General features: G+C 31.8%; 1 protein-coding gene across 2 annotated transcripts in view; it reads right to left on the reverse strand.

Annotated features, from left to right (window-relative positions):
* LOC129804987 (lysosome membrane protein 2) overlaps nt 1-16,627 on the reverse strand; it is a 65,139-nt gene that overhangs the window by 19,972 nt on the left and 28,540 nt on the right. For both annotated transcript variants that reach the window (XM_055852789.1, XM_055852788.1), the window contains exon 2: nt 10,020-10,170. In XM_055852789.1, the coding sequence (XP_055708764.1) occupies nt 10,020-10,161 (142 nt within the window). In that variant the 5' untranslated portion in view covers nt 10,162-10,170. The remainder of the gene's footprint in view (nt 1-10,019; nt 10,171-16,627) is intronic.

The following is a 16,627-nucleotide window of genomic DNA, read 5'->3' on the forward strand; positions in this document are numbered from 1 at the left end:
TCAAAATGATGAGTCTTTCCCCTATCCTTAATATTTCAAAATAAATAACATTTTTAACGTATAATCGGTGCCTGAAGTTTCATACCCGTTCTTACGTTTTATGCGAAATTTATGGTTGCCACGCTATGATAGTCGATATGGAAATTCTATGTTGATATGTTTAAACCGTTTAAACAGTTGGAATAAACAGAATTAAACAGTTCAAGCTTTGAATAATTAATTTATTTCAATATGTTTTAATGAATTTTGTCCAATGTAATAATTATACTTTAATACCTAGTTCTAGGCCTCTAATTTTCTGGATAGAACCATGTGTAAGATCCTTTAGGGCCATAGAAAAAATGAATTATCCGAAGCTTGAGTTGTCCGAAGGTACCGCGCATTCCCTTACACTCCATGTATACTAAGGAATTCTAATTATGTCACAAGATGCATTGATGATGGAATTGATTTCGAGTTTCATGACCATGATATGTCTTATTCTGTTAAATAAATTCTGTTTAATTTTATGTTTAATATTTTTTGCAATCACTCCAACTGTTTCATTTACTCGAACCCAAGATAGAGGCAAAAACATTGACAGAAATTAATCACTCTAGGCAAATATTAAGTGAATATTGGTGTGTAATCGGATAGTATGTGAAACATGTACTTTAATAGGCAAAAACGTATGGATGAAAATTTTGAAATAATTAGTATTTGTTCTTGTTTTGTGCCTCATACACTGGCTTATTTTGGCTACTCCGTGAAATAAACTTGAGTAATTGCAATTGTACGTGGAGAAAAAGACCATTTGGCTGGACTTTTTTTTACTCCATCTAATGTATCTCTTGTGGTTTAGAAAAAAGCCCTCTTTCGAGATAGTCTTTGTTGGTAAACTCTTGCTCAAATTGTAGTTCAATGTTCAAATTCAATTTTCTGTTTTTTTTTTTGTATGTGCGTTTCCTCAGCAGTATTTTTTCTCCATATAGACACGATACTTTTTATTTTTATCCACAAATTCAGTTGATGGATCTAAAATCATGTTTAGTCACTATATTAATATTTTTGAATTGGATCCGGAACGTGGTTGTTGATCGTGTTGATTTATTTACAATGACACGACAATAAAGTAAGTTTTTTTCTCCATATATTTCTCGGAATCGTCTACACTATTATTATTAAGAAAGTATCCATCAAGAACGCAACTGTAATTTAGTAAAATTCGAGAATTTAAAAGCTAAATTCCCTTTAGTACAATTGCGTCATTTTTATTTGTACAAATTTTCCTAGAATGTTACAAAAATCAATAGAGTTTGATTTAATGAAATAGACTTTCTTATGCTTTATTTGCTTTCCCAATGTGCATCATCTAGGAATTACAGGTGTAAAATTAGGTAAGATTAAGTTGCAAGTTTAATAGGAAAATAATAAGTTGTGAAATCAACAAAATTCACAAATTCGCACTATTAATTTTATATTTATTTGAGGGCTTTACCCTGCCACAACTGCTTGCTCTCTCACGTTATAAAGTTTATCTAAGAGATGGTAAATTAATTAGGGCGCATTATTTGTAATTTACAGTTTAAATTAGTTGCAAAGTGTTAGGTAAACTCGAATTAAATAACTGATTAAAATCTACCGTCTTTCCTCCATAATTCGTAGTACTTGAAGGGCTACAGATAGACATTAAAAATGTTTTTTTTTTCTCAATTTCTTTCGAAAAAATGACGTTTTAGGTATAATGGCTGTTTAGTTCTTATTATTGTCCGATTTATTTTGTCTCAATTCTTAATTAAAAATATAGCAGAACATAACTTTAATAAAAACTACTTATTATAGGGGAAAGTTTTCAGGATTCTCATACACTCTAGCTTCGAATACTCCATCACTGCACTGAGAGAAATCCGAAAAAGTTAAAATAACATTCCGGAAATGTTTATTTTACCCTGCAGTATTGATCCGAAATCGGTGTAAATATTATGCTTTTTAGGTGTATTGGGGATTAAAGTTACCCTTTTTGATGTTAATTTTACCCTTAAAAAGGTGTAAAATTAACATTGAAAATGTTAATATATTTTTACACCTAAAAAGTGTTAAAGTTCTGAGGAAGAAAAGTTAATCGCACTCAATCAGTTAATCGCATTTAAAATTATTTTGGAGAATCTTTTGAGAGATTTATGAATCGGTTCAAATCGATTGAGAACCGGTAAAGGGTATATGATGCAAAAGAAATTTTGCGGTATAGCATCTAAGTTACGAGTTCGAGCATTTTTTCTTAAGGTTTAAATTTTGCCTTATTAAAAATGTATAATAAGAATCTCAATGCGGATGTCATCCATCGGAGAGTAGTGTATTATTTCAATAAAACAATTTCAACAATAAAATGAAAAAGTATATATTCTGATGTTTTGAATGGTAGTGTATTTAATTTTTTAATTTGTATTTTGCTGAAATACTTTTATCATTTTAATTAGTTAGTTGACTAATTAGTGTTAGTGATGTCTTTTTTTGTCTTTTTGGTTGTTAAAAAGTTATATTATTACAGTTTAAAAATAATTTTTAAGTACTAAAATAAAAACTTTAAAAACTAATGAAATTATTTAAAGTTTGCCAAAGAAAGAATCAAGAATTTATGTCTACTAAATCTTAAATTAGATTTTATGGAAGACTTAATCCTATAAAACATTTGAACCTTATTCCATTTAGTAGGGGATGCTCTGCAGCTCCGTACAGAAAATGAAGTCCGACTTTCAAGATTTTTTTACCAAATGCCACAAAAGTCGAATCAATTCTACCGCTTTATTAAATAAATCTCTTACTTATTAGGTTTGTAATTCCACTGTTTATTGTAATAAATTCTTAACCGTTTTCTAAATAAAAGAAGAAGTAAAAATATTCTTAAATCTTCTGCTCGTAGTGATTGTTGAACTAGAAAAATTGCTCAAGTGAAGCCAAAAATGGGCGGAAAAAGTGTTTTATAATATTTGCGTATGACGATATTACTAGTTCTTGAGGTGACTCTTGAGTTAATTATCCGTGAAGACAAGCCTTAGCATCCTTTCACTCATGCGGAGATCTCAGTGAAGCCACTGACTTATCGAGAGAATGTCATGCTTCATTTGTGGTTCTTTTGCAAACAAAACTTAATTCAACAATAAGATCAAGCAAGTACCTCTTGGGCTGACGTGGTGAAAGGTGTCAAGATACGAGTCTGGAAATGAGACTGAACTTGCGCGTGTTGGAGATTCCAGAGTCTGGGAGACATTGCACGAAATATATAATAAAAAGCTCCACGCGCCACCTTTAACTGTGAACCGGTGAGAAAATGTGAGCGTTCTTGACAAGGTGAACCAGTGCTTTTCCTAATAATTCACCTTATGAGGTATTTTGTTTGTACTACAAGGGAATTATATATGTATCCACTCTCTTCACCAATCTGACCAGTAAACACCATCGCAAACAATTGCGCATTCATTGATGTTGATACATGGACCAATTGCCTGGTTTTTCATTACACACAGCCCAACAACCGCATCTATTGGGGCTATATTGGATGGCTGATTGAAAATTTAATAATAGCTCCTGTGAGAGGTTTTAATTTATATAGCAACTCATTCAACATTTACGATGGCAATATTTATGCAAGATTGATGACTTCTTCTCCCACTGTGCGTGTGGGGCCCCTCATAGCACCGGAGATGCATTTGGGAGGTTCAGATGGTAATTTGAAAGCATGCGATCCGATTTTATTCAACATTGAACTGAAAATTACATTGAAAAACTAATTCGCCTAGACTCCACTAAGACGTAGAGTATCAGGTTTTCCACTCGAGAAGCTGCAAGGTGGGTATTGAGAGTATTGCAAAATATTCCTGAGAGAGACGCTTTTCAACCAACTCGCGCGTAAAATTCCGCTGTAGCGAATTTTTCGTTTAAAGCACAAATATACACAAAGTGCTATACCATATGCTAGATTTAATAGTCAATACAAACGTTGATTCAATGAAATGTGCGCTGCTTAGTAAGGAGTGTAATCCTCTAATCCATTGGAATTTGTTAAGAGAAATGATCATAGTACTATTGGTATAATTTAATCGAGATTCTGGTATTTTACATTTGATATATATTAGATATAGTGTAAATTTTCCAAAGTTGTCGCGAATAGAAATGTCGTGAAGTCGGTATACTCTTGTTGAATTCCAGGGTAAGAGATTGTCCCAAAGTATTTTGAGGCTCTTGATATTCATTTATTTCTTTTAAGACGACAAACTAAAGCTAGAAAAGTTGGATATAAATTTTATCAATCCTTATTGAACTGAACAATTTCATAAAGGGATTAGGTATTTGAGAGGATCGGATATCTAAGAGTTAGGACCCAAGTAAACTCAGGCTGATCCTCAAGAATATTTAGCCTTGGAAATTTGGCATTAGAGAATTAGGTAATGAAAAAATTTATGCAAAGGATCTCTAATTGATTATACTTAATCAATTAGTTTTTAAAAATGGGTGCGATGAGTCACATTAATTGAAGAACATAGAAAAAAAATTAGTCATTATGAAACTTGGGATTGTGCAAAGCGTGCACACTTTCTCCTATCTGAGAAATTCAAGAACAAGCACACACTGTGTATGAATGGATGTACTTGAAATTTGAAAGGATAATTCATGTTTCTGTTAATCCTGCAGGTATTCAAAGTAATTCAAACAAATTTTTGATAATCCAAAAAATTCAAAAATTTTCAAAATTCAAGTTTTTAAAACAAATCAAGATGCCTAACAATTCCATCACCTTACATTATTCAAGTACTCGGGTAAATTAAAGTAACTGAATTACTTTTATTCTGCAAAATTCGGGCATACTAATATTTAAAGAATTTGAAAAATTCAAATAAGGGGTCAACCTGAATTATGAGGCCAAAACTTAGTAGTTTTTTCTCGCTTTTTATTGAAGGAAAAGGAAAAGACTAAGTTTTATAAATTTTTCGGTACATGGTTAAGCATATTTCAACTGCTTAAATATTTTTTTTTCGAAAACCAAAAATTACCAATTAAAAATTAGTGTTCAAGAAGAGGATTAATGCCGAAGAGAATAAGCCCTTTTAATATTTATTTCATTTTTTTAATAAGATTTTTCTTAATCTTTTACGCCAATTCGAAGAGATGTCGTAAAAATGAGAAGTGGATAAAATGCCCTTGGATGTTCGCCGAGTCCTTGCAAATCTCCTCGATGCGTTTTGCTATCTTCCCCATATCTTCGGGCCGGAGGCAGCCAAAATCGCGAAAGCCAAAATCCCGAATGCCAAAATTCCGAAAAGTTTATCCATCTATTAAAGCAAAACAATTATGGATTTGTTTTGCCCTTGTATTTAAGGGGAAGTGAGATATCTTTAAATTGGGATACCTTTAAAATATGATTTGTTCATTAATTGCTTAGTGATATTGCCCAGATCTTATTCGAAAATAGTAGAAAAAGGCCCATTTCAATGCAAAAGTGTCCCAATTCAAAGGTACCCAGCTTCCCCCCAAACCGTTATACGGGATTCAGACCTAAGGCTTAGCCATATGGCTTAACTGCTCCGATTTTTTTTTATTACTCACGATTTTTTTGGAAAAATCTACCTGAGAATTGGATTATTAAAGATAAATGACCTATTAGGCTATCAAAAAGGAATAAAATTGCGCGCTATTTAAGATTTTGAGACCCTCGGGAACTGGGCTAAGCCTCTAGTCTTAAGATCGCTTCACTAGGCATTTTAGGGTATGTTGTGCACTATAATAAGTGCGGTGGCAACCAAAATCCCGAATGTTCAAAATCCTGAAAGGGATTAAATTATGGAGGATAATGTGTAGAATAATTTCCCAAGATGCACAAATTTTCCTTTTGCTTCCAGTAAATGCGGATGCAATCGTGGGAGTACCTACGGAATTTTTAAAAATTCTGGATTTTGGCTTTCGAGATTTTGACCGGGACCCTAATAAGTGCTAAATCCAAATTTTAAGCCTGTCATTTCGTTATATAGTATTTGATTTCTGTCCTTGTAATATTGAATATTTAAATATAAAAATCCGCTAATGAAGTTTTATAAGGGGTAGTTTAGAAAAATTGGTTATTCTTAAATCTTACAGAACGAAATTCTCAGTGGTACTTTTGATTATGTTTTCTTGATTTGTTGTAAAAATTGCTATATTTAAAATAAATTTAGGGTAGGTAGTAATTCTCTGTTCGAATTCTAGATCTTCTATCCAAAAAATTTCGTAGAAATCGATTTTTTAGGACACTTATCGATCTGCTCATCGAACTTTTACCATTCAAATTAATATATTGATAAATACTCGAATATTTATTGTTTAGAAAACTCCTTTACCTTTTCAAGTTACTTATTTCTCGTGCATATTTTTCTAAGTTCAACTACTACTCTAACTACTTCAGTACAGTGTTTGAATTTAATATCCCAGCATTCTGCAAACTATTAATGCATCGCTCATGTTTAAATATTTAAATGGAAATTCAAAATCTCCGTAAAGTTGTTTTTTACCATCATTTAGTAGCATGAAAATACTTCTTCAGCTGCTGTGCAGCAGCACAGGAGGAATGTCATGTGAAAATTGCAAAATATGCAATTTTACACACGGACACACACAGTTTTCCACATATAAAAGCTTCTCTTGTGGTACGGTGTTGTAGGAACTGCCAGAGAGCTTCTCGTGTGACAAGAAGTTCCATCCGGCATGAAGAACTTATGAGGCACGTATGGAAGATTGTCGTCAAAGCTCTAAACGACCTTTAGAGTAGCTACATCTAATTCAGGTCAGTGACAGTATAAAGTTGTCTGATCTCTCGGCGAGCATCATAATTGCAGAACAAATTAAATAAGACTGTTATAGGATCGTAAGTGAGAAAAAATAGCTGTATTATTGGTGTTATTAGAACTTGGTAACTTATGAACTCCCATGACGATATCATTAAGGCAAGTCTACATCTGTTTTTTTTAACTAAGCGTGAATTATAGCTAGAAAATTTGCTAGTAACTAATGTCCCAAGTAAAGGAAAAGATTATTTAGGAATTGTGCACATGAGTCATGTTAATTATATTTGTGATTAAGCTACCACTAATTGTAAAGTGATCAGTTATATAATTTTACAGCATTAATAAAGCAATAATGCATAAGAATTAATTACCGATATTCTTTGAACTTATGCAACTTTCTCAACTCCTCAAGGAGTCTCAATTTAAAGCTGTACTGCAAAATTACATAATTACTATTGTTTCCATTTATTATAAAATTTTATCTAATATTGAGCTTTAGGCTGCTATCATACCTCCTTAATTCCATAGTAGAGTCACATGAAAATCACTTAGTAAGGTCAATAGACTTTTACATTATGTATATTGACTTTTGATTTTTTAGTAAAATCCTAACAGTTTGTTTTTTAATAAAACGTGTTAACTATTCCAAATTGACCTTGTACTTAGTGGTTTTAAATTACTTCAATTTAAGATGTGTATTAAAAAAATGTCACAAGGTTTCAGGAAGTAATTTCCCATTCTGTGAAGATCTTTTGAGAATGGTTAAAATATCACGAAAAGGAAATAAAACTGGTTGTACACACCAAAAACGGCAAATATCATTACTATAATTTCTTATTGTTTAATTCGAAGAACTATTTTGCTAAACTTTTTATTAGCATAAGAGTGCTTTCAGAAAGAACTTATTGAAGTGTCCAAAAAGGCCGATGCTTAGTGGAAAGAACTTGGTATGCAAAAAGCAACAATTGTTTTTCAGATGTGATTCTTTCATAATCTCATCTATATTGAACAATATTCTGTTTATGTATATAATGTTTCTCAAATTACGATGTAGATGATTATTTACGCTAAATATTTTTTTAAACATATTTTTCATAATTCTAAGCTTTAAAAGTGATCTTGCTGTTTAAAATTGAGAAGAAAATGTATACGGAATATTTTTAAAAACGTGGTGAAAGAACGACCAACCGAATATATATTTCAGATAGACATAAAATATTTATTTATCATATGCTTACTTTACAAATTTATGCAAGAATCTTTTAAATCAATAAAATCTTATAGATCCAGATTCAAATCAAACAGAGAATATCATTTCAGATTAGGTACTTCGAATTTTTTAACATTATATTTCTCTGATTCATTTACTTTTCTAAATTTGTTAGATTTATGTATAAACCACATGTAATTAAATATGTAATTGTATAAAAAATTTAAATCTAATGGAATTATTTTTATTAGCTAAAGCTTAGAATGATTTAAATGCTTTTGGTATCTGACAAATCAGAGCACTTGACAAGACTGAAGTAATTTTCAGGTTAATATATTGTATATCATTAGATATAAGTATATAATATTTTATTGTACAAATTTTCAATATTTTTGTCTAATACTTCAGTAAACATAATCTATTTTTCAAAATTCCGAAAGGGAAAATCCCGAAAAACTAAAATTCTGCAAAGTCAAAATCCCGAAAGCCAAATTTTCGCAGGATGAGATTTTGAAAGAGCAAAAATCCCGAATGCCAAAATTCCGAAACCCAAAATCCTGAATGGATCACAATCTTGAAAACTCAAAATTTCGAATGGGTAAAATCCCGAACAGCCACAATCCTAAAAGTCAAAATTTCGAACATCAAAATCCGGTAATTCCAAGTCCTGATTGCCAACATCCCAAATGTCAAGAATCCGAATTCTTAAAAGTGTCACAGCTACTTTCACGGTTGTAACCGCACTTGCTGGAGGCAAAGTGAAAGTATCTGTACTTTCGGAAATTATTTCGTTCCTTTGAGGATTTTAATCATTCGACTTTCGGGAATTTGGCGTTCCAGGATTTTAATATCCGGGGTTTAGATATTTTGGGACTTTGGTTTTTAGAGATATTCACTCATTCGTTATATCGACCCATTCAGGGTTTTCGACTTTCGAGATTTTGACGCATTTGGGACTTGGGCTTTTTCGGGATTTAGGCGTTTAAGATTTTGGATTTTAGGATTTTAGTCGCCACCCATTTAATTCCGATAGTCTCACTGCGTGTTCGATGTCTGCCTAAACTTTAATTTAAATTACTAAAAGTCGAGCCAATCAGTGAATTTTTTAAGGTCAAAATACTATTCATTTGGATTAAATGTTCAATGTCATATAAATAAATGCTTTGGTGTATTATAAGAACGATTTCTATATGTTACAAGCAAAACAAAAAACATTTTTTTGGGTTCTCAAGAAAGTTGAGATATAGGATGAAAAAATATGAGGAAATAGAACTATTAGTAAAAAGACTGCAATACATCAGAAGCACTGTTCAACTAATTATCCTCGTTATACTCCTAATTATTTAAACACAATGATTGTGCTGTAAAAATCCTCGTAAAACAAATTTACTGGGGTTAAAATTGAATTTAACTAGCTTTTTTTTTACAATTTGTTTTATTAACTTTTTTTTGATTTGTTGCAGAAATGATTTTGATTTCATTTACGGGATTTACAAAAAAAATTGGTTGCTTTGTAAAGTGATAAAACATAATCAGGAGATCTACGTGTTTGCTGAATGAAGTAAAAATTTATAGCGATGTTTATATTCGAGAATGTAATGAAATTTACCAAGAAGCAAAATAGCTGCCTTATAGAACCAAGTATTATGTCTTTTAGTGCACTTTTAAAAGACTTAAAGTGTGAATTTTCTGTTGAAATTCCTATAGAAGCTCTTAAGATCCTTAAGGGTGCGCCACTTTACTTATAGTAATCTCAGTGATGGAACCAAGAGCGTTATAAGTAAATAAAAAGACTTTGTTCTATAGTGCCTTACTTAAGGAATTCTACAAGACTATATTAAGAAAAAATTGCTTCTTGGGTTTGATTAACGTTTTTAAGACAAATTTTCACGTTAAAATGAACTATACTAGAATATTTTTAAAAAAGCCCTGAGACTAATTTTTATATCGACTCTGGTAAGCTTCTTTAATGACCTTATTATCATAACTATGATGCTTTTCTTCAAGAGATTACTTACTGTTATTTAACTTAACTCCCTGAGAAATGAGCATGGAGAGTGGGGTTGGCCCAGATGAGGGCTTTCCATCGCGCGGAGGGATTCCAAATAGCTGATCACGAGCATTGCGACCCACTTTCAGGTACTGTTTGTGCAATCCCATTTCTTAATTCTGCAATAGAAGATAAGAAGAAGGAAGTTAAATTTTATAAAAGTGTACGAAAAGAATCCAGTCATTGTTTCAATAAAGCCAGGAAGGCTTATATTGTGAAAAATCCATTAGATTAATGAGGGTTACAAAAAGTACCCCATCAATTTATGATTTATCGCGCAAATCACACTTTGGAAGCTTCAATTAAGTCTTCGGCTTTGGGATGAGCTGTGTTGTGAAAATACAATGCGAAAATGTGTGGAATACCCGAGGAAATGTGAGCTTCTTCTCACACTTCACATGAAACATTGGATCACAGGTAGTAAATAGTAATTAGATACTGAAATAAAACGCCTCTCACATGGCAAAAGGTTTGGATTTCCCCATTTTTAATCGTCTCGTGAGCTTTTTGTTATTGTTTCTTTTTTTTTGCACCTGGCTCTCCTCAAATTATTGATCAGACCAAACATTCCATTCGTCTTATTTTTCTAACCATCAGTTACTAATTTGTTTATGATCGGTCGGTATGAACTTCTTACGCACAAGACAGCAAAAAAGCGAATTTTTAAACTACCTTTTTCGAATATTATATTAATAAATATCAATTTGTGACCTCATAGATCAAAAAATTACATATCTCTTCTGTATATCTCGCACGCAGATCTGCAATGTACAAATTCCCTAATGGAAATTGATTTTTAATATCAATACGAGATGGTAAGGTGTTAATAAAAAAAATAATATTCTGTATCTGCAAAATTTGCTCGATTTCTACGATATTAAACGATTTTATTCACAATTCACTTGCGAAATCGTTTTGTGCAGTCTGGTATGCTACACAGATTATCATTGAGATCAAATTGTAAACATCAGACTGTTTGCGGAATTCTCAATCAGCAGCACATATTCTCAGCAGAGATTGCGACAAGTAGATTATTTAAATTTATTACAATATTATGAATTCCTCATTTCCATTGTGATTAATGCAGTAGAAGAAAATTTAGCAAAATGCCGTACAAGTCTGCAAGGGGGGAGTCCCATTCATGAATAGATCAACATTTATATTTGACATCCGCATATTTATAAGAAAATACAGGAATAGTATGGATTAAAAATCAAATATAGCAAAGGCAAAATTTCCTGAATTATCTCGAAAGTGCAAAATATTTTCATGATGAACAATGTTTCATAATACTTTTAATTTCGTCTTGTTCATCTCATATTTATGGTAAAAGAAACTATGGCAATTGTTAAAAAGTTATGTCGTGACTCGTTTTTATTACTTCTAATGTTATTATAGGGGTGAGTAGGGTTGTTTCACGCAGCTAAACTTCTTTTCACATATCTTTTGGCAATTAAATGTGAATTCAAGCTTATTGATATATTACAAATATGATTTGTACAATTCATAGATGTTATTTTAATATCGAAAAAATATATATATTTTTTTTAAATTTTTGTGTGTGAAACTGCCCCACTTTTCGTATGAACTTCTTTCGAAAATACATTTTCTTAACAAAATTTTGGAATATTTCTTTTGGATTTGTGAAAATTGCTAGCTTTATTCTAATTACAAACTTTTCTAGTCTATGAAGAAATGTGAAATGTCATATTTCACATTTTAGAAGACACTTTAGTACATGTAGATTGACTTACAAAATTTTTAAAATTGATTATAAAAAAGGTGGAATAATGTATTTTATTCGAATAAATTTCACACACTTTTCCCATACAGTTTTATAAGTTTTTTAGACATTCCGATCTTATTTGTACTAATATAACGTTTGGTTGTTGTTTCGAGAAGAAAAATAGGATTATTTTTTCACATCTAATTGTAAAGTATATTCTTTGGTATTTATTTAAAAATTTTAGAAACTACATTGCAAAAGAGTTAGTACACACATGTACTAAATGTTTTCAAATTCTCGGCTGAATTTCCTTTTACAATTCCGTGATCGGTTTTCGAGATTTTTCTCTCTCACATTGTAATTCAGTTTTATTATACACTGGATCTTAGTTGTACTAAATACACTTGGTGTTAATTATATCAAAACCCTTGTTCTCTATTAAAAAATTCAAGATCAAAAAGTATCGATAGTATCTTTCCATAAGTATCAGTTCCTTTTTTCTCTATTTTATTTTGCTTGCAAATTCAAAAGTTTATTTACAAATTATTTTAGGACTTGTTTTGTACTAAATCTTTTAAAATTTTCCTCATAGCGTATTCTCTTTTTTTTGTGATATGTTACACAATTTGTAATTAAACTTGAAATTGTAGCAGAAGTTTGTAGAAACTTCAAATTTTAGTACATTTTTTGTACTAAATTTTTTAATGTTTGCCTCATAGCGGTTTAACTTGTTTTTAGCAGCGACATTATGTTACATAATTTGCGATAAAATTTGAAATTGTAGCAGATGCTTGTAGACAGTTCTAATTATTTTAGTACATATACCTGTTTTGTACTAAATCTTTTAAAATTTCCTTTATTGCAGATTCACTTGTTTTTATTAGCGACATTATGTTACACAATTTACCATAAAACTTGAAATTGTAGCAAATGCTTCAAATAGCATGTTTTATTCGTGTACTTTAGTGCCCTCAGACCTTTTTAGCATTTCATAATTCAATCAACATTATACCAACATGCACTCGTGAGGTGCACAACCAAGTCTCTGGGCGATGCTACTCATTATTGTAAACTTGATACATGAAACAGAGCTATAAGTGAAAAATTATGAAAAACTGTTGTGAAATCATTGCTCGACAAAAGACCATCCATGGGAGCAATTGAGGACTCAATGAGTCTCAAGATTGATCAACGTAGTGCACAAAAAAATCGCAATTACACCTTCAGACGCAAAACATTCCGTCGAATTTATCCATGAGACAAATTATTCACGAAGCTCATTTCCCCCCCAAAATGCTACCTTTTTTGTAATGGTGTCCCAGACGAAATTGAAATAAACTGCTTCTAATTTATCCAAGAGGTGTTTTGAAATAAGTTAAACGTTTAGGAGAGGTGTACAAAATTCTGGGGGGGTTGTTTCTTAATCGGGGGACTATTATATTCATTAATGTTTATTACTTTTTATGATTCCATGGCATTAACTTCACACAGAAGTCTCAAAAATGTCTGATGAAAAAATATCCTGTTCTACGACTTGATTTTCAACGTTTTTTGGCAGAGTTTTTATTCTTAGTACTACATATTTGCGTTGTTTTAATGCCCTCTCATGATCTCGAACTTTGACTAAAGGCCAAAACTTTCTTGTTCTTCTTAACTTAAAGCTCGCCATCAACGTCATCAAAATAATATATGATGGATTTTATAAATTGTTATTCATCATGTAAGTGACAAGATCTTGATCATTTTAGTTGATGGTTGGTTAGAAAAAGTAGCAATGGTACTTTAGCAAGACATCCGTTTCGATGATACTTTTATTAAAATTTTGAAAGATGAGTTGAAACAATTGATGACTCTTCAATTTTAGCACATATATGTGAAATATCTGTAAAATTATTGGTATAATCATGCAAGGAATATTCTAAAATAATGAAAGAAACTTTTTTATAAAATTCATAAGCAAATAAGGGGTAATATAAAAAGAGAAAAATTCCACTTTTACTAATAACGTCAATTTCAACTCAAAATGTGATGAATCTCAGTTAAAATGTAAACAATTTTAAGTTAATAATTAGGTTTGCTGACTTATAATTCATTATAATAATTGAGCAATCACACATTGCGTCAATAATCCGGCATTAGCAGTTTTAATACTGATTCTTGTTAATTAATTGCATCTTACCATGGAATTATATTAAAACACCCATGGGTCTTTTTAGTCCAAGTCAGTTAATTTGTAAAAATAAGAAAGACAAGTCCTCAACGGTTAACGACGAATATTCTTTTTTAGTCTTTATCTTTTCATAATTTTTCTTTAAATTTTATTTCTTAAACTTCTTCATATTTACTAAACAGTTAGAACATGCATGTAGTAAATGTTTAGTATTATAAATATTGTATTGTATTGTAAAGGGACAGATAATCCTAACCGGCTTATGTAGGTGAGATTCTTAACGTGAGCTAACTCGGAGTGCATGCAAATTCGATTTGATGCTGAAGTAGGGAGACGCCATTCAGTTATCTTGAATCAAATTCGTGAAATTATACAAGTTTTGTATTTGAACCAAAATGTCAAGGATTTGGATGAACTGACAGAAAAGTGTTATATGGGTGAAATGTAGACCAGAATGTTCTCTATAATTTTGCCGTAGAACTTGAACTCATCGATTACTCAGAAGCCAAGATAAGCGAGGTTTTTTGTTTCTTAACTCGTTTTTTCATCCAGAGTGCCCCAAGTGTTCATTTGTTGAACTTCAACTAAATCAAAGAATTGTTGTATTTTGCGGGACTTTCCATTTAAACCCCTATTTTAAGTGGCTTGGTGGAGTAGAGGCAGTCAAATTGGCATCTGAGTGATTTCAAAGCGTTATTATGGGAAAAATCAATTTTTTCACACTTAAACGGCAAAATCGGAGTGATAGCGTAGTCTGAGCGGAAAATGATGTATGGACGAAATGTAGAGACAAATATCCTCTACAATTATGTTGAAATAATCATCAAAATCGGTTCAGCGACAGTCGAGATAATTGAGGTTATGTGATATTGAAATTGGTTTTTCGACTGTGGCGCCCCTGGTGTTGGTCCCACGAAGTTCAAATATTCTAGAAAGTTGTAGCATTTGGTGAGATCTTTCGTTTAAGCCCTCATTCATCAAAATCGGTCACATAGAACCGGAGATATGATTTTTTGAATTTCGTGAACTTTGACCCCTCATATCTCCGGTTCTATTGAAACCACAGCGCACATACGCACCATTTTGGAAACGTCCTAGACTGGACTACAACATACTAAAATTTCATTAACTTGCACAATGCCGTTTTTGAGAAAAGTGACTTTGAATTTCGATGAATTTTGACGCTATCACAGCGCCACCTGTAGTGACTTTTTGAACTTCCATCTGAAAGTGCTCATCGAGACGAAACCAAAAAGATAAAATTTAGGTCGCTATGTTAATTAGAACCGGAGATAGAGGCCGGTCAATGTTCGAACTTTGACCCCTTATAGCTCGGGTCAGGGGTTATGGATCGACTTAAGGTTTTTTTTGTTTGATAGGTATAATCAACGGCTACAACATACTAAATTTTCAGCCCGATGCACAATGGAATTTTTGAGTTATTTAACTTTTAAGATTTAAAAATTTTCTTTTTAAAAAAAGCGCCCCTAGCGGTGGTTTTATGAACTTGCGATGTTAGAAGGGGAAGTGGCATTTCACGAGAGCTTTCCAAAAAGCCCTCACTTTTTAAATTCTGACAATTAGAACCGGAGTTATGGCCATTTTAAGAAATTTTTTTTGGACCCTTATAGCTCGGGTCAGGGGGGTCGGGGGACCTTAAGTTTGGTATTGATGGAAAGCTCTAAGGCCCAGCTATAACATACTAAAATTTGAGTCCGCTGAATGCCATAGGGGCGGAGCTATTGAGAAAACAAAAAAAGGGGGGTCTTCAAAATGGCGGAAGGAGGGGTGGGGGGTGGGGGGTCAATGCACCAAGTTGCAATTTTCACCCGATATATAACCTTTGCCGAAAACCGCAAGTCGATATCTTTTTTAGTTTAGGAGCTATTAAGCTCCAAAGAGCGGCCGGCCGGCCGGCCGGCCGGCCAGCCGGCCGGCCGGCCGGGAACGTAAATTAGCCACATATATATTCGTGATCAGGAAGTGCTGAAACACATTTTGGCCAAGTTTGAGGTCGATCGGACGACATGAAATTTTGTTAGGATTATAGTAGGTGAGATTGTTAAGAATCTCACCTAATATTTAGTACATGCATGTACTAAATGTTTAGTAACGTAATTACTTAAGTGACAATTTGTAAAAAATGCTGAAGGATTCTGATACTTTTCATTTATATCATTCTGTTTTATTTATTTATTATAAACAAAAATTTAAAAAAAAAGTCCAGTAAATAAAAAGAGTTTTTTTTACATAAATGTTTAGTGTTTTAAAAAAATCCTAAACTTTTGTCGTGCCTTTTTTTCAAAAGTCAAATTTTCTGAAAGGAAGAAAATTATAATCTAAAAAGTTGTTTTTCAACTACTAATGAATTCTTTGGGTTGTAAAAATGATTTAATTACGAATACAGTTATTATATAAAAATTAGTACAAATATTTAAGAATTTTTTTATAAGAATGTAATTACTGCTTTATTCAGTCAAAAGTCTCACTAAACATAATAAAATCATTATTCTGTGGCATATTAATACTTCTTATTGTTTCAGTTTTCTTATTGTTTTTAAACTTTCTAATTTAGAACATACAAGTACTAAGCTTAGTGTAAAAAATTGGAGATGCAAATAACTTAAATGAAATTGTACGATTTAGATCTCTTGGAATGGAATACTATTGAGGTCAGCAG

This window comes from Phlebotomus papatasi, chromosome 2, assembly GCF_024763615.1.
Source record: "Phlebotomus papatasi isolate M1 chromosome 2, Ppap_2.1, whole genome shotgun sequence".
In the NCBI taxonomy this organism is placed as follows: domain Eukaryota; kingdom Metazoa; phylum Arthropoda; class Insecta; order Diptera; family Psychodidae; genus Phlebotomus; species Phlebotomus papatasi.